The sequence below is a fragment of the Bidens hawaiensis genome, unplaced genomic scaffold, assembly GCF_021521415.1.
Source record: "Bidens hawaiensis isolate Kalapana, Puna unplaced genomic scaffold, B.hawaiensis_p1.1 tig00053227_1, whole genome shotgun sequence".
NCBI lineage: Eukaryota > Viridiplantae > Streptophyta > Magnoliopsida > Asterales > Asteraceae > Bidens > Bidens hawaiensis.
The window spans coordinates 47,112-69,060 of record NW_027499587.1 but is presented as its reverse complement, the minus strand read 5'-3'; the positions used below and the strand labels follow the sequence as shown (position 1 = coordinate 69,060).

General features: G+C 36.4%; 2 protein-coding genes and 1 pseudogene across 4 annotated transcripts; all 3 read left to right on the top strand.

Annotated features, from left to right (window-relative positions):
- Positions 1–691: 691 nt before the first annotated feature.
- Positions 692–3,734, top strand: LOC143600023 (alkylated DNA repair protein ALKBH6 homolog; annotated as a pseudogene). Its single transcript, XR_013147403.1, has 7 exons — positions 692–816; positions 978–1,038; positions 1,871–1,909; positions 2,204–2,316; positions 3,127–3,354; positions 3,440–3,486; positions 3,581–3,734. The product of XR_013147403.1 is annotated as an alkylated DNA repair protein ALKBH6 homolog (transcript).
- A 1,578-nt stretch (positions 3,735–5,312) lies between these two features.
- LOC143600026 (nuclear pore complex protein NUP214-like) lies at positions 5,313–15,879 on the top strand. 2 transcript variants are annotated; one of them, XM_077077834.1, is made up of 19 exons: positions 5,313–5,379; positions 5,410–5,742; positions 6,740–6,948; positions 7,100–7,268; positions 7,349–7,492; positions 8,006–8,130; positions 8,229–8,341; positions 8,495–8,622; positions 8,701–8,866; positions 9,243–9,745; positions 9,821–10,848; positions 11,078–11,230; positions 11,467–11,524; positions 11,638–11,771; positions 11,849–11,973; positions 12,057–12,408; positions 12,498–12,684; positions 12,768–14,882; positions 15,612–15,879. In XM_077077834.1, exons 2-19 carry the CDS (start codon positions 5,529–5,531, stop codon positions 15,725–15,727), a joined length of 6,039 nt encoding a protein of 2,012 aa, XP_076933949.1. In that variant the 5' UTR covers positions 5,313–5,379; positions 5,410–5,528; the 3' UTR covers positions 15,728–15,879. The 2 variants fall into 2 exon arrangements, with proteins under 2 accessions (XP_076933949.1, XP_076933948.1); XM_077077833.1 differs by having other exon boundaries at positions 9,243–10,848.
- Positions 15,880–17,546: 1,667 nt separating this feature from the next.
- LOC143600022 (uncharacterized) lies at positions 17,547–21,625 on the top strand. Its single transcript, XM_077077831.1, has 5 exons — positions 17,547–17,908; positions 19,081–19,274; positions 20,416–20,719; positions 20,987–21,073; positions 21,255–21,625. The coding sequence occupies exons 1-5, from the start codon at positions 17,816–17,818 to the stop codon at positions 21,288–21,290; spliced, it is 714 nt and encodes a 237-aa protein (XP_076933946.1). The 5' UTR covers positions 17,547–17,815; the 3' UTR covers positions 21,291–21,625.
- The last annotated feature ends 324 nt before the right edge of the window (positions 21,626–21,949 follow it).

Below are 21,949 nucleotides of genomic sequence, written 5' to 3'. Positions count from 1 at the left end.
AAGCTCACGGCTCGCGACTCACTCGATAAAAAGCTTAAATTAAACTAGCTAATTTTTTTTTAAACAACCTGAGCTTAGTTGTCTCATTTTTGTAACGTAACCAAAATCGACCATGGCTCGGCTCGACTCGTTGGCTCGATCTTAGGCCCGTTTAACTTCAAAATTGAGCTCAAGGCCTAGCAGAGCTGCCTCATTTAATTTCGAGCTCGAGCTTGAAATATGTATTAAGCATGTTTCTTCAATCTACAAAAGTATTGATCCACATGCTACAACACTCCATCCTGTTTAATGCATGCTTGTATGATAAATTTCATGTTTTGCTAAATATTATAAGTTATTGTTGAATATGGTTGCATATCACGGTTTTATAATTGCTTGGAATATCTTTTTTTTTATATTGTTAAAGGTGAATAAATTTTTTTAATTTGTTAAACCCGAAACCCGACCCGAATTTACCCGAACCGTTTAACCCGAAAACCGAATAAGCCGAACTTATTTGGGTCGGTTCTTGTGTCAATTTGTTTTGAGCTCAAACCTGAACAACCCGAAACCTGAATAAATAACCAAAAAAACACCCCCAACTTGAAACCACGATGGCTCGACCGTAAACAACACTTAAACTATAACTAGCGGCTAGTGGTTCTATAACACTATTCAAAGTAAACAAAAGTGAGCATATTAACACAAATCCAATTTACGACGGTGGAAATGGAAGCGGTAGATGATCTTCACACGTTCAAAGTGGGTTCTGTTCCGACGGTGTTTTACATCCCGGACTTCATTTCCAATTCCGACCAAACCCAACTCCTAAATCAAGTACGTAAAAAACACCATTAACTAATTCCTCCTTTTTATCGTTATTTGTTATAATGATATACAAATTTCCAGTTCAAAATCATCTCCAGCAGTGTATTAGTTAGTTATTTGCATTAATATTAATAACCCTCTAATGGAAATTAGGGTTTTTGTTTTTGTAGATTTATGCAGCTCCGGGTTCCAAATGGAAGACTTTGAAAAACAGGAGATTACAAAATTGGGGTATATCAATTTCCCAATTTCAATAAAATATTAGAGGTGCAAATCCTAACCGGTTATTAACGGAGCTGAATTTAACCTTATGTTAGGGACCAGTTAGGGAGTTCCAGTTTAGGGGTGTGCATGAAACCAAAAAAACCAAGCCGAAAAACAGAACCGAAACAAAAACGGATAGATTGGTTTTATGTTTATGTAAAGCGAAATTATGGTTTGGTTTTGGCTTTGCATGTAATAAAAACCGAAAAAGGTTAATAAACTGAACCAAACAGAATTTATAGATTTTCATTTTTGATATTTTATTTTAAATAATTTTGTAAGAATTTAATAAATATGTATCTCGAATATTTTTTTAGCATGAATGAATAATCAATAGGTTATCAATTAACAAAAAAAATGATCTTGGCCCAAGTTTTTTTTTTCCGACCCAAAATTTTCAAGCCCATATGGTAAAACTGAAACTGAACCCAAACATAAAACCAAAAAACTGAAACCCAACGGTTTTCAAACATTTAAAAATCAAATTTTCGGTTTTTTACCCAAACCCGACCAAAAGAGAACCATGCACACCCCAATTTGCACATTTGCAGATAGGAACCGGTTAATCGAAAGCGGTTAATTTCAATAGGTTAATAAGGTTAACCGGTTTTTAACCTAACCTAACCGGTTACAATGGTTGGTAATTTTTCACTCAAAAACTGGTTAGGAACTGTAACCAGTTATTGCCAATAACCGGTTACATTTAGTAACTAATATTTCAAAAACCAGGTGACCAATATCTGTATATTTATCTCTATCGAGTATGATGAGTTTTGTTTGTTTGTGATGTTTGTCACAGGAGGGATTGTGCATGAAAAAGGTCTTTTGCCTCAAAATCGTAAGCCCTAATCCTTGTCATAGACTAAAATTATATGCATTTCATAGTTTATATTGACAATTTCACTTTTTTTTTTAAATTTCACATGCATGTATATAAATGCATTAGTGTTGATATCTAGCTTATTAGTTAAAATGATAAAAAAATGAGTAGAAATTGATGCAAAAAGCAGGTGTGTGTTTTGATATAAGTAGCTTCTTACTTCAGTCGGTCCTCTTAAAATTATGCCAGCATTACATTTTGATTTCGAAAACTATAGATATACTTATGTATTATCTCTTTGTGAATGCGTAGTACCATCGTGGCTGACAAAAATCACAGAAAAAATTAGGGAAGAATCATCTTTGTTTCCTTCTGCAATCAATTATGTCCTCATCAACGAGTACCTTCCAAACCAAGGCATAATGGTTTGTAACTCTGCATTTATCATTTGTTTTCAATCTCCACTGTTGTTATTATGTAATAATATATAGTAGGTTTTAATGGGCCAAAGTTAATTACTAGAGAGTTATTAGTTTCATTTTAAGGCGTTTTTAGTTATTTCCTTACATTAGTCTTTCTTGTTAACCAAGTTGGAGAATGCTTATAAATAGGCTAGATAAGGTCTTGATTCAACACATGAGATGATATTCGACTCTTTGGCCTTGAAAGACCCATACATCTTGAATAGTAGTCAGGAGAGACATTTGTCTCTTGAAACACGCCGGCTTAAGTAATCATTATTTTGTTAATATTAGTAGCAATTTGGTTTTGTCATATTCTCCAAATGGTATCATGATTCTTTAATGTCTTTTATAATTTATTTGAAAATCCATCATAATATGTTTTGACCTCCACGTTAATTTTGAGTAGTTGAACCTTTCGCGGAAGCTTTAGATGTTTGACTTTGACTTGCAAACAAGTTAAATGGATCCCTTTTAGTACGGTAAGAGACGGGCTTGGTTAGGTTGGGCCATAGGCTTGACCTGCAAACACTTTTTCGTCTACTGTTTTAACATTTTTTAAAAAGAAAATAACACGTTATTTGTGACCATAAAAACATAATTATTACAGTAATAATTTAAATATGGTTGCACTAAAAAAGACCTTGGACAACATAAAATCCATACAACTTAAGAGTACATTATTTGACCCGTGTGAGTAAATGAGTTGAAATTGCCATTTGTACAAAATTGCTTCATTTCACCTTATTGACTCGTTATTTTGTTGAAATGTAGCCTCACCAAGACGGTCCTGCTTATTATCCAGTGGTGGCTATTCTTTCCTTAGGGTCTCCGGTTGTTATGGACTTCACGCCCCATTTGAGTTTATCGACTAGTACAACTAATATTGAAGATAAAGATTCAATAGAAGGACCGGTCATGGAAATTTACCAAATTACCCCTCGTTTTCTGTCACGCTCATGCCTGGCAGTTTATTAATATTCAAAGACACAGTGTACTCAGGTGGGTCTAGTACTCTAATTCATATGCTTGTTTTTATGAAATCTCATTACCGTTTATTCTCTTTAATTTGGCTTGTTTCTTGCAGATTACTTGCATGGTATAAAAGATTGTGAAATTCAGCAATATGACACGGTAAGATAGCCGAAGAATTGCTATATATTTGGTAAACTAATAACAATGCAAACTTTTTTTTTTTAATTTAATTGTTATACATTTTGGTTTTCAGGCGGTGAATGCTAAAGAGGTTTTAAGGCACCCGAGTCTTATTGAAACGCATGATGAGGATTCAAAGGCCATACATAGATCTACCACTAGGGTTTCTTTGACATGTAGAGTTGTATCCAAAGTTCACAAGAATCTGTTTAGGTTTTGAAAGTGCTGTTAAGTATGTTTGGCTGTTTTGACTTTTGACAGTGATTCAAGGATGAATTTGGTTGTCTTAGTTTACCAGTAATGGTTCAATATATTATATACATTCACAAAGGTAACCAGCATGAGTATGTACATAGTGCTTGCAAATAATTACATTTACCAGGAGAGAAAATATAATGTTAAACATGCCGTCTTTTTCATGTTATCTTAGTTAAACTAAACGTACACGTGCCTATGCATTATTCAGTGTGACCATTTCATTTTTCATATTATCATAGGATTTGGGGTTAATGAGTATTTCTTTTAATTTTATAATTTTGTATTTAAGTTGTATTTTAGGTATCAAGTTATCATGTTATACATAAATGTAGATACCAAAGGGCTACAAAATGAGGAACACACCCTTCTCTGACGGGTGAGTATGCATAAAAGAGTAGCAGTTATGGTTCGTTAAAAAAGATATTGGTTAAAAAAGAAAAAAAATAGATTTTATTAATATTCAAGGTAACATGATAATGATAACTCGATTGAAGTTTAACCTTTATACGTCACATATATTTATTAAATTATGTTTAATGCGTTATTTTATAAGTTTTATAAATTTCAAATTCAAAGTAAATCTATTGGTTAATTGAATATCCACTCAGAGGAGTTAAGGTGGTGGTAAATGACTAATGACATGAAGACGAGTAGACTGCTAGTGATGTTGGCGCTTGATGTAAAGCAAGTAATGATAAGTTGCATTTAACGCTGAGATTTGAGAAGCATATCAACACTTTAGAAAATATAACTTATACGAGTTTCTTTATGGTTTGTTATGCAGTGTTTAATATTTAATATAATATATATTCAAGTTTTAGACGAATTGTCATTCTCGTTTGGTGAAGTATTAAGGTGGTTAGGTTGTATAATAAAATGTTAAATGTTCAATTAGTATAGTATAGAATGTAATATTTAGTTTTTATTTTTTTTTCTTAATTAGCCGAAATAATTGTGATCCAATTACAAATTCTCCGCTTAGTGGTTAGGACTGTATGATAAGAGAGCTACAAACAAAAATATAGGCTGACTTGTCATAGACAATTGACGCTTATTCATATGAACAATCCTGATGTAATAATGAGTGTGGGTGTAAAAAAATTGAAATATTAATGACGAAACTGATATGATAAATGCTACCTTAATTGTTGAGACCTAATTATCGTGTAAACCTAGTGTTAGCTTTCTTTATTAGCCATATGAGATATACATCGCTTATCGAAGCTTGCCATCGCCTTCCCATGTCCGAATGTTTTAATGTCGGAAAATAAACCCTTTAGGTACAAAATGGATGCAAGCCCTAGACTGCTTATAATAACCGACTTGCCTTTTTTAGTCTACTTAATTGCCCGTCTCGCTTGTCCTACGCAAGTGTTTTTGTTGTTTTCATGCTTTAGCAGTTATATCCCGCGAGTAACAACAATAGTCGTTCATGCCTCGCGGTTCTCGCCAAATTCGTTAAAGAATATCAAAAGTTAAACTTGACCCGACCGAATCCTGGCTCGGTTTCATTAACAGTCTACACCATTCCAACTTAACCCTAGGCCCTAGCCCTATCCCACGGGTCACACCGGTCCGGCAACGTTTAGCTTCGTAACCAAAACGTTGGTTCAGGTTCAGGTTCAGGTTCAGGCTCAGGTTCAGGCGGTGCTTCATCTCCACGCAGACTGACTACTTCTAGGTTTTAGGTTATATTAACTTCCCGCCCAAACCTTATAAACATTTGATCCTTCAATTCAATCTACTAGCTACACTATCCATCAATGGCGGAAAATGACGTCAGCTCAAATGTTATCAAAGTTACGGAAGAACTCGACGGAGATCAAATTCCTACCAGAAACTACCGGTTTAGCAAAATCGGCGAACCGGTTCCGATTACATCCGATGCCGATTTTAAATTCGATTTCGACAGTCTTCCGGCTCGTCCGCTGGCGGTTTCGGAACGATTTGGAGTAGTGTTTGTTGCTCATTCGTCTGGTGAGAATCTGTTATTGAAGATAGTTTGGGCTTTTGTTTATGTTTCATTGTTTAGAGGATAGTTAGATTTACATTTTCTGTTTATTGAAGCTATTACTGTCATGTTGTTTGTTGTCACTCTTATTTCCACAATTGAATTGAATTGTTAGGGTTTGGGGATAGGTAGGGGTGTAAGCGAGCTAGACTAGACATCGAGCTCAGCTCGTTTTGGCTTATGCGAGCTTGATTTCGAGCTTGGATTGTTTCGATAGGTAGGGGTTACATGTTCTGTTTATTGAAGCCATTACTGTCATAATATTTGTTCTCACTCTCGTTTTCCTAATTGAATTGTTAGAGTTTGGGGATAGGTAGAGTTGTCGTTTTGACTAATGAGAGCTAGAAATGGAGCTAGAGCTTGGCTTGTTTTGAGCTCTTCTTTTAATGCTCGAGCTCGGTTCATGAGTCGTTTTTTAAGGTCGAGCTTGTCTTGTTTATTATTAATTAATTAATTAATTTATATATGTTTTTAATTATTTGTATATATCTTTTGAGAAGAATCTTAAACGAGCCTCAGCTCGGCTCGAGATCGTGTAGTAACTTAATTGAGCTAAAGCTTGGCTCGAGCTTGATTGTGCAGTGTGAAATTAGTACAAGGAAGACTAAATTGGGTAAAACTTAAAAACACACAAGGCTTGTTAAGGCTCGGAGAGCCGAAACGAGCTTCTGTGATCGATAATTAAACAAGCTTTATTTGAGGCTGGGGCTCGTTTCGAGTTTTCTTTTGATCCGATCTCGAGTAGTTCATGAGCAGCTTGGATCGTTTGACACTCCTAGGTATAGGGTTTCATTGTGTTTGTGTTCTTAGTGTAATTTGGTCTTATAACACAAACTGCTAATTGAAAAGCATAGGTGGTGAAATGGTACCAAAATTTGTGGCATTATATTTTTTGATAGACAAGGAGCATATATGAAAAGGTTTTGACGACTCTGTAACATGTTATCGCTTGGTTGTTGGTAGGGTTTTCGGTTGCAAGGATGAAAGATGTTATGGATGCAGCAGAAGAGTTGAAAAATGGAGTTCAGGGTCCTTGTATACAGGAGTTGAGTGTTGTGGATGTTTCTCTCGGAAAGGTGTCTATATTGACATTATCTGCAGACTCTTCAATGCTTGCAGCTTCTGTTGGTTTAAATCTTTATTTTTTCTCGGTTGATGCCCTTCTTAATAAGGTTTGTTCTTTTTCTTTTATTTCATTTACATTGATATTATCTGCAATTATGTTTGATTTGAAGTTGAATTATGGTTTCTTCCTTGACATTAAAGTACATACACGAGGCTTTGTTAGTCTATTTGTAATTTGGCTATTTCTCTAATTTCTAGGATCAAGAACCGTCTTACTCCAAATCACTCAATGGCTCAAGTAACATCAAGGACATGCAGTGGAATCCAAAGTTGAAGGACCGGTATGTTGTTCTTACAGGTGATGGTAGTTTATACGGTGGAGCTGGCCAAGGCGATTTTAATCATGTTATGGACAATGTTGATGCTGGTAAGTTATATACTTTTCAAGTGGGCAAAAACGGAATAGCATGTCTCATATCTTATTAAACTGTTTTTTGCTTTGTCTAGTTAATTGGGGCATGAATGGAAAATATATTGCTGTGGCAAAATATGATTTTTTAAGCATTATGTCAACAAAGTTTAAAGAAAAGTTGCGGATAAAGCTCCTGTTTGATTCATTGGTTGAAGACGATCCAGGTTGTGTTGTAAAAGGTATATTACTATTCGAATCTTGATTTTATTAAAGTAGTAAGCTTTTGTGAAAGGTAATAAGCTTGTAAAAGGTATGGTTCAAAACTGGTGGAGTTGGGTTGAACAGAAATGCATTTCATCCACCTTTTTTCTAGAACAAAAAAGGAGGGTGTCAAATATGGTCGGAGTAATAATCCTTTTTTTCATCAAATGAGAGTTATGCATTAAGAATACGCTTTGGACGACTTTTGACCCAGTTGACTACTTGACCTTTTTAGTTTTAGCTAACCTTTTTGATTTATCTATCTGACTAGTTAAGAGATAAACATAACCTGAATCAACCCTTTCATAAGCACCTTTGGTTAAAACTATTCCTTATCAAAATAAGCAGACTTGGTTCTCCACGCATATCAATGTATATAGCATGCAATGGTTGTATTTTGTTTCTTTTAACAAATTAAAATGTTATTGGTGTGTGAGCTTGTCTTTACATGTTGAGATGGAATCTAAAGTGTCTTTATTCTTTCTTCGCAGTGGATTCTGTCAGGTGGGTTCGCCCAGATTGCATCATGTTAGGATGTTATTCTCTGAGTCCTGACGGGAAGGAGGAGAATAACCTAATACAATTCATCAGTGTTAAAGATGCTAAAATCACAGATGTAAGCACATAATAGGCTATAAACATGCATGACAATGTATCATGCATGTTTTTATGATTTAAAATCAAACCTGATATGACAAACTTGTTGTCTTACAGCCATCTTCTAGTCCAGTGGCATTGAACTTCCGTGACGCGTTCCTTGCTATTAATGAAGACGACATTCCATCTGGAAGTGGACCCTACACGTTTATTAGTTACTTGGATGAATTGTAAGTTATTTACCCCTTTAGTCTACATGATTTACTTTTGAAAATAATGTTGTTAGCGCCATGTAGAGATTACCAAATGAACCCATAGTCATTTTATTTAACAAACCATTAACAAATCAAATGAACACCAAGTTTTCTTTGTATCGTACACAGTGAGCTTGCGTTTGCTGCTAATAAGAAGAACACAAATCAACACATTGTGCTATTTAATTGGTCGGAGGATGGGGCTGCAATGGTAGATATTGAGGTTGACTCATGGCTGCCAACAATTAATCTTCAAGGTAAATTGGCATTGCTAATAATCTTGGTTAATATATCTATTTAATACTGTTTCTTATGTAAGATGTTTTCTGCTCCAGCTCATAATGATGATGACAATATGATCCTGGGGCTCGCCATCAACAAAGATTACAAGGATGAGAACATAAGTCTCGAGTGTGGGGAAATAGAAACAAGAGTTTCACCTTGTTGTATTCTTATGTGCATTACTGTCGATGGAAGATTTTGTATGTTCCATTTTGCCAGGTATTTCTCATTTTTCTGCTTAGTAAGTGGAGGGTGCCAGATGGCGGGTTGGGTAACGGGTCAAAAGTTTCGGTTGTTACAAGTCAAATCAGGGTCAATCCACTAAACAATATTGTGTCTTTTTTCTAGATAGTTGCTCTAATTATGATTATAAAAACAGTGTTACAAATTTATCTTGACTAAAACGATTTTGATGGTTGTATGTATTTAAGTTAGAAATTATATGACATTCAACATATATGACTTGTTCCACACGAAGCTAATTTTTTTAAATCGACCCGTTGGAGACAAAACACATTTCAAACCGATCCGCTTGTCAATCAATGGGCCAAAACCACCACCTTTCGTATTTCTTATTTTAGAACTTCTTGTGTAGTGCCGTAGGCCCGTCTGCTTCGCCAGAGGATTTTAGTTCTGTTTCTGATGAGGAAGAAGAGTCTTCTGTCCTCAGTTCTCAGCATTCGGTGAAGAATATTGTTAACAATGAGAAGCAACTTGAAGATCAAGATATTCAGAAAGTCAAAATCGATGAGCAGAAAGCCAAAGTCAATGAACCCAGTGGTACACAAGAAGATGCTCCTACTGTAAAGTCGAATAACGGTAAAGATGAAGGGCAGTCACTTTCTTTACCTAAGAAAGAAGACAGTTTTGAGGCGGGACTGTTAAAAGCAACCGAGCTTGTGAGTTCAACTAACTCTGCTTCAAAAGCCGCAAGTGATAAACCAAACAAATCACTTTTTGGAGCTTCTACAGAATCACCAGTCAGTAAACCACCATTCAGTTTGCAAGGTTCATCCGGAACCTTTACAAGCGGACCACTCTTTTCCTCCAGTGTTTTTGGAGGGCAATCTTCTTCATCAGGATCGTTTTCTAGTGGAGGCATGTTTTCTTCTGTAAGTTTTGATTTGAAATCTCTCCAATCATCTCATGGAGTGCAATCTTCCTCTTCATTAGGTTCATTTTCTAGTGGAGGTTTGTTTTCTTCTAAAAGTTTTGATATGAAATCTCTCCAATCATCTAATTCTGCTGTTCAAGAAAAGCAACACAGTACCGGGAGTTTAGGGACCACACCGTTTTTTACCAGTCCTCAGAAACTTTCATTTTCCAATATGACATCTGGGTCATCAAGTTCAAGCAGTCTGCTACCACAGGGAGCTTCGACTGGAGCTGCATTCACCAAATCATTGCCTGTTGTTTCTACATTCGGGTCATCAACTTCAAGCAGCCTGTTTGCCCCAGGAGGCGCAACAGGAGCTACATTTGGGTCATCAGCTTCGAGCAATCTGCTTCCCCAGGGAGCTTCAACTGGAGCTGCATTCACCAAATCGTTGTCGGTTGCTTCTACATTCGGGTCATCAACTTCGAGCAGCCTGTTTGCCCAGGGGGGTGCAACAGGAGCTACATTTGGGTCATCAAGTTCAAGCAGTCTGCTACCACAGGGTGCTTCGACTGGAGCTGCATTAACCAAATCATTGCCTGTTGCTGCTACATTCGCGTCATCAACTACGAGCAACCTGTTTTCTCAGGGAGGCGCGACAGGAGCTACATTTGGGTCTTCAGCTTCGAGCAATCTGCTTCCCCAGGGAGCTTCAACTGGAGCTGCATTCACCAAATCATTGCCTGCTGTTTCTACATTTGGGTCATCAACTTCAAGCAATCTGCTTTCACATGGAAATCCAACAGGAGCTACCTTTGGGTCATCAGCCTCAAGCAATCTGTTTCTCCAGGGAGCTTCAACTGGAGCTGCATTTACCAAATCATTGCCTGGTGTTTCTGTATTTGGATCATCAGCTTCGAGCAATCTGTTTCCCCAGGGAGCTTCAACTGGAGCTGCGTTCACCAAATCATTGCCTGTTGTTTCTAATGCACAACCGAGTCCAGCAAAATCTTTTGACTTCAAATTTTCTGACAAGGGAAATCTTAAAAACCAAACTTCTTCAAGAGTATTAAATACTGAGCCAAATTTATCTGAACAACACAGTGTAATTGATCATCAACTTGTTTATCTTTTGACTTTCAGTTAATGCAGTTTATATATTTTCGATTTTTTTTCTTGAAGTCATTGATTATCTTCTCAATTTGCAACTCATTCAGATGAATATATTCTTCATAAATGTTTGTATAACACAGCCTCCAGACTAGACATATTTTAAAATTGATCAGATCACATAAAGTATTTGGTTTTGTTTACAAATATTTTTATTCATCCAGGTTGAGGAAATGGCAAAAGAGTTAGATGCTCTGTTGGATTCTATTGAAGAGCCAGGTGGTTTCTATCATGCCTCTGTTACTGCCCATAAACAATCTGTTGCAGAACTAGAAGAAGGCATTTTGATACTTTCAGATAGATGCCGAAAATGGACAGTGAGTTCATTTTTATCCACATCTTTATCTCTATTTTGTATTTTGTATTTTGTATTTTGTTTTTAGCTTTTGTATGAACTGGCACTTAAAACAGTTTTTTGGTTACACTGCAACTTTTTACATTATAGTGGAGATGAACCCAATCCAACCAAATACATGGTGTTGCCAATGTTAAATATGATCTAATCTAATTTAGATTTCTGTAAACTGGAATAATTGTCATACTGACCTTGTAGGACAAAATGCATCAAGGGTTTGAAGAGGTTCAACATCTTCTTGACAAGACTGTTCAAGGTACATCAAGTTTTATCTTTCTTTTGGGGGTTATCTATAATTTTCATGACCAAATATAGTACATTTTGATGAACTTTTCATTCATTGATCTCCTGCTTTATATATCTTTTAAGTCTTGGCAAGGAAAATATATATCGAAGCAATTGTGAAGCAGGCTACCGACAGTCAGTACTTGGATATATGGAATCACCAGAAGCTGAGCTCTGAGTTGGATATGAAGCGTAGACATATATTGGAGATAAATCAGGTATCCAGTTGTTTTTTAATCGATTTGTTGAGTTCAATTTGGGTGAAATATGCCATAATAACAGTTTCATATGCCAGACTTTGACAAACCAGCTAATTGAACTGGAGAGGCATTTAAACACCCTTGAGCTTCAAAGATTTGGTGATAAAAGTGATACACAAATGAACCGTAAATCTTCCCATATGAAACATAATCCGCCAAGGTATGAATTTTTATTTTAGGACATTAATCTTAACTTAATCTATTGATGAAGTTTGATTTTAATGAGAAAATGCTGTTTTGCAGGCATGTTCAGTCTCTGCACAGTTTACACAACACAATGAATGCACAATTAACAGCTGCAGATAAACTTTCTGAATGTCTTTCAAAGCAAATGGCTGTGCTTAACATAGACACAGAACCTGTGAAAAAACAGAATGTGAAAAAGGAGTTATTTGACACAATTGGAATCTCATACGACGATACCACTTTCAGTTCTCCAGGGCAAGAAAAAACGCGGTCAATCCCACAAAAAAATCAACATCTAGTTTCTTCATATTCAACTGCTACTAAAACGGACATGAAGAAAAATCAACAAACTGCTGTAAAGAGTTCGGAACCAGAAACTGCAAGAAGGCGGATAGACTCACTAGATAAGGTAACATTTTGTATTTAATTTTTCTCCAAATCAAGCACACATCATTATAAGTTTATGTTCAACATTTAACCTCATAAACTTTGTTGCAGAGCTGGGCTAGTGTTGAACCTCCTAAAACAACTGTTAAAAGGATGCTTTTGCAAGAGGACCGTCAGCTGAGTCCCGCCAGATTATCCTTACCAACCGCTACACCAAAACTTAATACCCGGTTATATGAACGTTCTGTGGTTTCTCATGATATTCCAAAAAGTGCCTTAAACATGTCTCAAATAAGAGGTAAATACTTCTTTAATTAAATTTTAATTTTGTGCAATAGTGGTTTCTGATTATTATTATTATTATATGGTGACGTTCTGCAGGCAGTCAGGATGTACAGATAAAACAAAATTATGAGGGGCAGCTGAGTTCCTCACTCTTCAGTGGTTACCGTTCAGATTCATCAAGTTTTGCTTCCCGATCAAATCAGTCTAGTTCTATTGTAACTCGAGATGCTGCAAAAGATGCACCTAGTTTGACTGCTGAAAAGTCAAACCGTTTGACCTTTGCTTTAAAGCCTGATGACACGCTAGTCAAAGACCCAAAGTTTAGTCAACAATCCAAGGGCTTTCCAGAACCTTCACCAGATACCACAAAGTCACCAGCATTTAATATATTCCAGAAGAAACCTATTGAATTTTCAGACTCCAGTAGTAAAGTTAATGAAGGGAACCAGAAGCCTTTAGTGGCTGAAACCTCTTCTATATGGTCTAGGAAGAGTCCAGAAACTTCTGCTGTATTGAGTTCCAGCCCATCAACCGCTTTTTCAGGAAAAAGTTTCTCTCTGGAAGCTTCTACAAGAGAAAGCCAGTCTTCCAGTGCATCGTCACCTGTTCCTGTTACTTTAGCACCATCATCCTTTTCGTTTAAAGACACCAGCTCATCTTCAACATCTGCTATATCACTCGGTAAATCAACCGGGTTCGGGTTTAAATTAGGCGCTACTCAGAGCACTTCAGCATCTGGACCTTCACTTGCTTTTCCTTCATTTTCATCTACCATTTCTAGTAAACCCACGTTGAACCTAGATTTAAGCACTTCCAAATCTGAGTCAACCAAATTGAATCCAGATACAAGTGAAAGCTCTAAACCTCAAGTAGTATCAGTCCCCAAGTTTGACCCGAAACCAAGTGAGAATTCTGCTGTTCAAACGTTACCTCAGCCCGTGGTTCCAACTTCTTCGGGACCCACAAGTCAACCTCCACCTTCTATACTCTCATTTCCATCTATCTCCTCATCCACTAAACCCACGTTAAACATAGATTTAAACGCTTCCAAATCTGACCCGTTCAAGTTGAATCGAGATACGAGTGAAAGCTCTAAACCTCAAGCAGTATCAGTCCCCAAGTTTGACCTGAAGCCAAATGATAATTCTTCTGGTCAAACTTTACCTTCTCAGCCTGTGGCTTCAACTCCTCTAGGTCCCACAAGTCAACCATTAACCAGTTCGATTTCAGAAAGTCAACTCAACTTAAATTCAAAGCCAGCCCAAACATTGGTACCACCTGCGGTATCCTCACCAGTCATCACGAATCCAGTGGATGTGGTTACCCAGGAGGATGAGATGGAGGAAGAAGCTCCTGATACCACTACTCAATCTACATTAGGAGGCTTTGGTGGGTTTGGGCTTGGCTCAACCCCAAACCCATCTGCACCTAAGCAGAATCCATTTGGTGCACCGTTTGGTAACGCACCATCAATTGCACCGGCCACTTCTTTTACTGCTCCTCCAAGTGGTGGTTTGTTTAAACCTGCATCATTTAGTGTTGAATCTCAACAACCTACCCGGCCACCTCAGCAGACGAGTTTCGGTGCAGTTTCTGGCAACATCTTTGGTGGTAATAATAATCAAAGTAGTGGTGGACAAGGGTTTGGACAGCCAGCTCGGATTGGATCAGGCCAACAGGCTTTAGGGTCGGTTCTTGGCTCGTTTGGGCAGTCAAGACAGTTTGGTGCAGGTTTACATGGGACTGCTGCTACTCCAAGTCCATTTGGAGGTGGTTTCGGTGGCAGTCAAACTGCTGGTGGTTTTGCCACTGCTGCCTCAGGCGGTGGTGGGTTTGCTAGTCTGGCCTCAGGAGGTGGTGGTGGTTTTGCTGCGGCAGCCACAGGTGGCGGCTTCGCTGCTGCGGCGTCAGGTGGCAGTGGCTTTGGTGGTGCAGCTACAGGTGGTGGTGGTTTTGGTGGTGCAGCTGCAGGCGCCGGTGGTTTCGCTGGTGCAGCTGCAGGCGGTGGTGGTTTTGGTGGTGCAGTCACAGGTGGTGGTGGTTTTGGTGGTGCTGCCACAGGCGGTGGTGGATTTGGTGCTGCTCCTGCATTTGGTAGTGGATTTGGTGCTCCTCCAGCACTTGGCAGTGGATTTGGTGGTGCTCCAGCAGCTGGTGGTGGATTTGGTGGTGCTCCGGCGGCTGGTGGTGGATTTGCTGGAGTGGCTTCTGGTAATTTATTTTCTATAATTTTTTAATCTTTTATGGCTATAGAATTATAATCATAGAGGTAACTTTTTGATCCATTTGTTCAGTGGCGGAGCCAGAAATTTTTAACTATGGGTTCGCGATATTTCGGGTTTCTATTTTTTTCCAACATCAAAGTTTTTGGGCCGGATGGGTCGGGTCGGTCATTTGGCCAAATAAATAAAACGCAATATTCCTACCATAACAAAAGTGCATCGTCACCATTAAAACAAAATACACGGTTAATAACAATGTTTACATGAGTGCTCTAAAATTAAATGGTAAGTACTCAAAATATCACAAAAAACGACAACATGCTACTGAAAAAAACGACATTGTTCTCTCTCTAAAATTCAAGTTTTTGTTTTTTCACCGGCGAACGGTGAAATGTTTTCGGAGATTTGTAACACTGGGTTCGCTCGCTGAAAAAGAATGGGTTCGCTCGTTAAATCATACCTATAAGTTATATGTAAAACCGAAAATATGTGGCTTCGCCACTGCATTTGTTTATAACTGCCAAATAAAAGTCATTTTTAACACATACATCATCCTAAATAATTTTATTAAAAAAGTAACAATTTTAATGTAATGATAATGTTTATGTTTATGTATGTAATGGCATTAATTTTTTTAGTAAGTTATAAAAAGTCAACAAAAGAGTTATGGGTCAAATCCAACCAGACTCTTAATTAGTTTTGATTTGGTGTGGTGTAGGTGGGTTTGGAGGTTTTAGCAGCCAGGGAGGAAGCGGGTTCTCGGCATTTGGCAGCAGCAGCAGCGGAGGAACAGGAAAACCTCCGTCTGAGCTCTTCACACAGATGAGGAAATAGTTTACTGTAAGAAAAGTAAATTTCGGAATTCGGTTCAGACAAGAATATTAACTTGTGGAGTAAATATGATTTTATGGGGAGGGGATTATTTCCTATGATAAATGATGGAAAAGGCTAGTGTTGTATGAATTTGTTATGGTCTTTAAGTGCTGAACCAACCAAAATCACAGGTGATAATGTGATATATTTTGGTTTAAATGAATCACTTATTTGGTAGGTTTTTCTGGTGTGAGCGATAGTTATGAGTGACCCATTCTACTTATATGTGAGTTGATATGAGTAATCTTTGTTATCGGTCACTCGAATTATACAATAGGTCACTTCTACAAACGAAGTAAACTAAAGCGCATCCAAGTGAGGTAAATGCAAGCACTGTCCACCGTCTATTGGTTGCTATTGACATGACCGTCACTGCCATTGCAATGGATATTTTCTCTGCCAAGTGTAAAGTAGAGATCCATGAACATACATACGCTCAACTCAAGTCCCAAGTTTTAAAACCAGTTAGAAGCTACAAGGGTGGCTTAATGTCCTTGAAGTCCTAAAACGTACTCTAAATTTGAGGTCTTCTTCACATTTTAATTTACACGGCTTTAAATCTTAAAATGCGCTTTAGATTCAAGGGCTTTAAATCTTAAAATGCGCTTTAGATTCAAGGTATTTATACGACTTTAAAATCCTAAAACACTCTAAATTTGAGGTCTTTAGATTTTAACCTATACACTTTTTGTTAAAATAATAAGTTTATAAGTATACTCATAATATTCAAATGGCTTGACAAAGAAGCGTGTAGATTTTGATCATTCTTTTTGATAGTAATAAATTATATATCTAGAATAAGATTAAAAACCATATACACGTTGCCTATAACGTCATAAAGTGTAATATATCACCCTCTTTAATATAATTTTAATTACTGACAAAAAGACAAACCTGGTGCACGAGGCTCTTGCATAATATCTCACCCGTTAAATGTCATGCCAACTTGGGCCATGACGTATGCATTTGTCTTTTTCACGACTCACGTCACTTGACAACAAACTTACCGTTCTTTCAAGATTCACCGCTTATCTCATAAACACTTAACCGCGTATAAACTTTAGGGGGTGTAAAAAACCATTACTTTACTTACCACAAGAGGGGTAACAAATTAATGCACATCTTTTTAACCTAAGACCACCTGTAATGGTGCGTTATGGCCGCGTTATGGCTCCAAAACGCGGGGGGAACACCGCCCCCCGCGTTATGTTGAAGTTAAATTTGCAAGCGTTGTATATACAACGCTGAGAATGGCACAAAATTCAAGGTGACCGTTGCAAAAATGACCATTGGAAAATTAAAAAAAAAAAAAATTATTTCTTATATATTAAACCATTTCATCCCCAATCAAACCTCATTAAATTTATAAAAATTCTCTTTCAACTCTATAAAAATTCCTTTACACCAAATTCACTATATATGGATCTTCCATCTATATATAAACAGTTTTTCGGGCCCGACCAACAAGCCGAGGACGTGAAGGAGGAACGGGCGGTTACGAGTGCGATTATGCTCGCGACACAGTATACGAGTTCCGTTACGGCTGCGATTAGCTCTCCACCCTTCGTTTCAACAAGAATTTTTTATTTAATAAAATATTATTGTTATTTGATTATTCTTATTAAAAATTTAAAAAAAACAAAAAGTGTAAAAGTGACTGGGCGCCACGTGACGAATAACCCCTGGATGTGGAGAGTTATGACTATGTACAAAACCATAACTCTGACTGGGCGCCACGTGGCTCATAATTCCTGGATGTGGAGCTTCTCATGGTCTAACCAAAAGGCATAAAGGTTGGTTGATGCCTGCCAGTGTTGAATGCTGTCCTTTTTCCCTTCAAAAATCTATTCCTCCATTAACACACACAAGCACGCACACGTTCTCACTTACACAATCGAAAACCTACTTTATTATTATTATTATTATTTAACCGATCAGACGGTTAACATTCACTGATTGATTGATCTTCACGTTCCGTTTATTTTCTTTCAATGTAGCCATTCGATCGGCATCCTCTGCAAATTGATTAGGGTTTGTGTTTATATCATTATGCTTTGTCTTGAATTGAACACTCAGATACAGACATGGCTTCGTGATTACGATAAGCTTCAATCATTCGCCGTTATTCTTATTTACATTCAGGTACTTTTATTGATTGATTTCATAACTATTATTTGTTAATGCTCCACATTGCGATTTTACTGAATTTATTAGTTATGACCTAGAAATTTGATCTGACTGATTGTTTACTAATGATTTTGAATCCATAATTAGCTTCTGCTAGCTCTCTACATTGTGATTTTACTGTCTTTTTTATAATTTTATTCGTTTAATTTAGATTTCGGAATGTGTACAACACCAGGACTTGAATTTGTGACCTAGAGTTTTGTAATGATTTTGAATCCGTAATTAGTATCCGTTAGTGCTCTGCATTGTTATTTCACTGTTTTTTTTTTTTTAATAATTTTAGACGTTTTATTAAGACTCTGGAATGTGTACAACACTAGAACTTGAACTTATGGCCTAGAGTTTTGATAGAATTGCATCTCTATGACGACATGGTCCAGAATAGGAGGTCGAGGAGACGTAGGATTAAGGTTAAGGACTTTTAGGGGAATGGTACAGTTGCGTTTTTAGCTTTTTCTAAGGGCTTAGATTTTCCTACAGTTTACCTTACCATGAGTGTTAATATTTTATATGTTTACTTTACTCTTTTTCATTTTCTTCGGTAGTTGGTAGCTTCCTATTTTCTATATTGTTTTACTTTTGTTTGTTGGTTTGTTTGGCGTGGAGGCCGAGGGTTTCTCTGGAAGCAGCCCTATGGGTGGGTTAGAAGGAAGGTTTGCCTACATCCTACCCTTCCTAGGCCTGACCAATGGCTTCTCTATAGGTCGGATTTACCGGATATGGTTGTTGTAGTTTTGATTTGAGTGATTGTTCGTAATGATTTTGATTTGCGCGTTTTTGTGCTTTTACTAATGTTTTTTTATTCGTATACTTATATTCCAAAATGTGTAGAACTTGAATCTATGACCTAGATACCTAGAGTTTGATCTGAGGCGTTGTTTTGTGATGATTTTGAATTGTTCGGTTTTGTACAAATTAATTGAAGTTGTATTGATAGTTTCATATTGATATTGAATCCATATTTAGTATCTGTGTTTTTCGTCTAGTAAGACTCCAGAATATGTAGAACACTAGAACTTGTATTTATGAGTTACGACCTAGAGTTTTGATCTGAGTGATAGTTTAATAATGATTTTGAATTGTTCGGTTTTTTTATTAATTGATTGAAGTTGTATTGGTGTTTGAAGATTGCTTGTGCTTTAATCGGATCATTGGGGGCGTTGTATAATGGAGTCTCGCTTATAAATGTCGGGATTGGGTTGTTCGCATTGGTTGCAATCGAGAGTAGCAGCCAGAGTTTGGGCAGGACTTATGCTGTTCTTTTGTTTTCTGCAATTTTACTCAACATTTTGTGGTTCTGCCTCTTCTGTCATGAAATCTGGTTAGTTTTTACTCTTAGCATTCATTCCTCTTTGTTTTTCTATGGTTCTGTATGAAATAGCTAAGCCCTAGTTTGCAAATGGTGACGCGGGTTGAATAAAGTGGATAATGAATTCGCTTCACATGAATAACTAATGACCTATGGTTGATTGGTGGATAAAATACATATATAATGATATTATATATTTGTATATGCAAGCAAATCCTGATTCTTGAAGTAAGTGTGACTCAGTCATACATATGGAATGGTCTTCTAGTCTTAGTCCAGCATAATCTAAAAAAGATTCTTGTATTAGTCAATTGGAAAAAAAATAATATATGTTCATAAAATATTTAGCAGAAAACTAAGTAGATTTTCATGTTATAAACTTCAGCTTGTTTCTATCTTTTCACATAGATTTACCTACAGTTCCTACTTAGCAAGCCATTGAATGTAATATGATATATTAGGGATATATGATATGATGATGTTTAAAGTTTAAGACACACACTCGATTATATAAACAAGTGTTTTAGAGGGTTTGAAATTTGAAGCTGCTTCTTCACAAATCACAAGCACGATCCAAAAATATTTCTTTCAGTTTATATATATATATATATATATATAGGGTTGGTATCATTTAAGAACTCTAAAAAAGTTAAGAACTCTTAGGAACCCTTAAAAACCAAACAATTTTTTAATTTTTTTTATATATTAACATTATTTAAGAGTAGTTTTATCATAATTTATATAAAAAAATTTGATTACATATACTAATCACAAGTTTACATATATGTAAAACTTATGTACAAACAAATTTACATAGGTGTAAAACAAAACATAGATATGTATAAAAACTAATTTTTCAAAATTGTAATCGTAGATATAGATATAGATATAGAAAATGATAAAATTACTCTCAAAGAACGTTAACATAGAAAAAATTTTATAAAAAACGTTAGTTTTCAAGGGTTCCTTCAAGTTCTTAAATAATTTAACAGTTCTGTAATGACACTCATCCTATATATATATATATATATATTAGCTATATAGCATGATGTTTTCTTGAAGTGGCAAACAATATTTAGGGCGTTAATAATAATATTATCTGTTTTCTACATATAATAAATCTGAATGTACAAATTTAAATAACTGCATGCAGGCACATTTCTTCAGAGATATATGGAGAATCTGCCATACTTTCTGTGAGACTGACTCTATTAATGCAAATTATTGGGTTCACGGTGAGATCTTCATCGTCATTATTATGGATTCAGATGTATAGATTGGGGCCATCACTTGTAGATAGCATGGTTATTCGAGATGCTGACTTGGATTTGAGGAACAGTTTTATGAGTCCCACCACCCCTCGTGTAGTTAAAACAGGTTCTATTGACTCCATCAATGATCCAGGATTTTTCTCCTCTCCTTTTTCAGATAACCAAGATGAAGGATCATTACCCTCGGTAGGTATTATAGGTTATTTCTAGAGGTGACACGATTAACATGCCGGGCTGGTTGGGTAAAGGTTGAAATGTGTCACTTCCAACAGGTCGGGTCCGGTCATGTTGGGTTGACCTGCAAACACTTTTGTGCATTAGTTATGATTACAAAAATGATACTATTATTACAATAATATCAGAATTTTAATAAAAATGGGGGTCGAGATTGACACCTCTACTAATTTTCTTATTATGTTTCGGATTCATGTGAATTTCTTGTAATATATGTAGAGTCAATACCATCAGATTAATATGGACGGGTCTCTGGCTGATCCTTTGTTGAAGTCAACTGTAAGCAAATCTCTTCGGTCAACACATGTAAGTTCCGATTTCCATTCACACTTGTAGAGGTGACTAAATGTCGGTTCAGGTGGGTTGGATAATGGGTCGGGTCAAAATTGATTTCGGGCACTTCCGGCTTGGTTGGTTTTAAACACATGAGAGGTTAAGTTTCTAGTAATACTATCTGTGTTCTTGATTTAAAGGTTTTTATATGCAGGAAAGGAACACAGTAAGCCGGCTCACGAGTCTTTGAAGAGTTAAATAATAATAAGAGTTAATAATACCTATCTACATAATCATCATTTTTCATTTATTTTTTACTCAATTGAGCTTCATTCTTATATTCTAATGTTGTACGTGAATGACTCATGGCAACAATTATGTATAGTTGCATATTAGATGCTATTAAAGGTTTTGCTTCATAGCTTGTACTTCTTGCATGTGTGTGATGTACCTTTTATCCTGTATGTGCATGCTTAAGTTTTTGCGTTGCTACTAGGGTTGTACTTGACGCGTCATGAGTTGGGCCTTCGTAATTACCATCGGTTATGCTCCATTAGTGTTTCTGAAGTGGCTTCCTAGATTCATATCACACATATTTCATGTAAGATGATGAGCTCTAAATTTTGGGTCATGTGTTCATCGGTGTTTAAAGTGTGGTTTTCGTTTTGATAAAAAGTATCGGTTAAATTGCTAACAATGGTTTTCAGGAAACGACAAAACAAACTGGCTTGGTCTGGTGGGTCTCTAGATCGGCTGGTTTTACCGGTTTAAAGATTCTGCTTTATGGTTAGGCGTTTTTAATTGAGTTTTTAGATCATTAGTTTGTATTGACAGTTTTAAAGTAATGTAGATTGTTCGTTATTATTATACATATACTTATTGCAAAAAGAATATAAAAAGTAATAATAA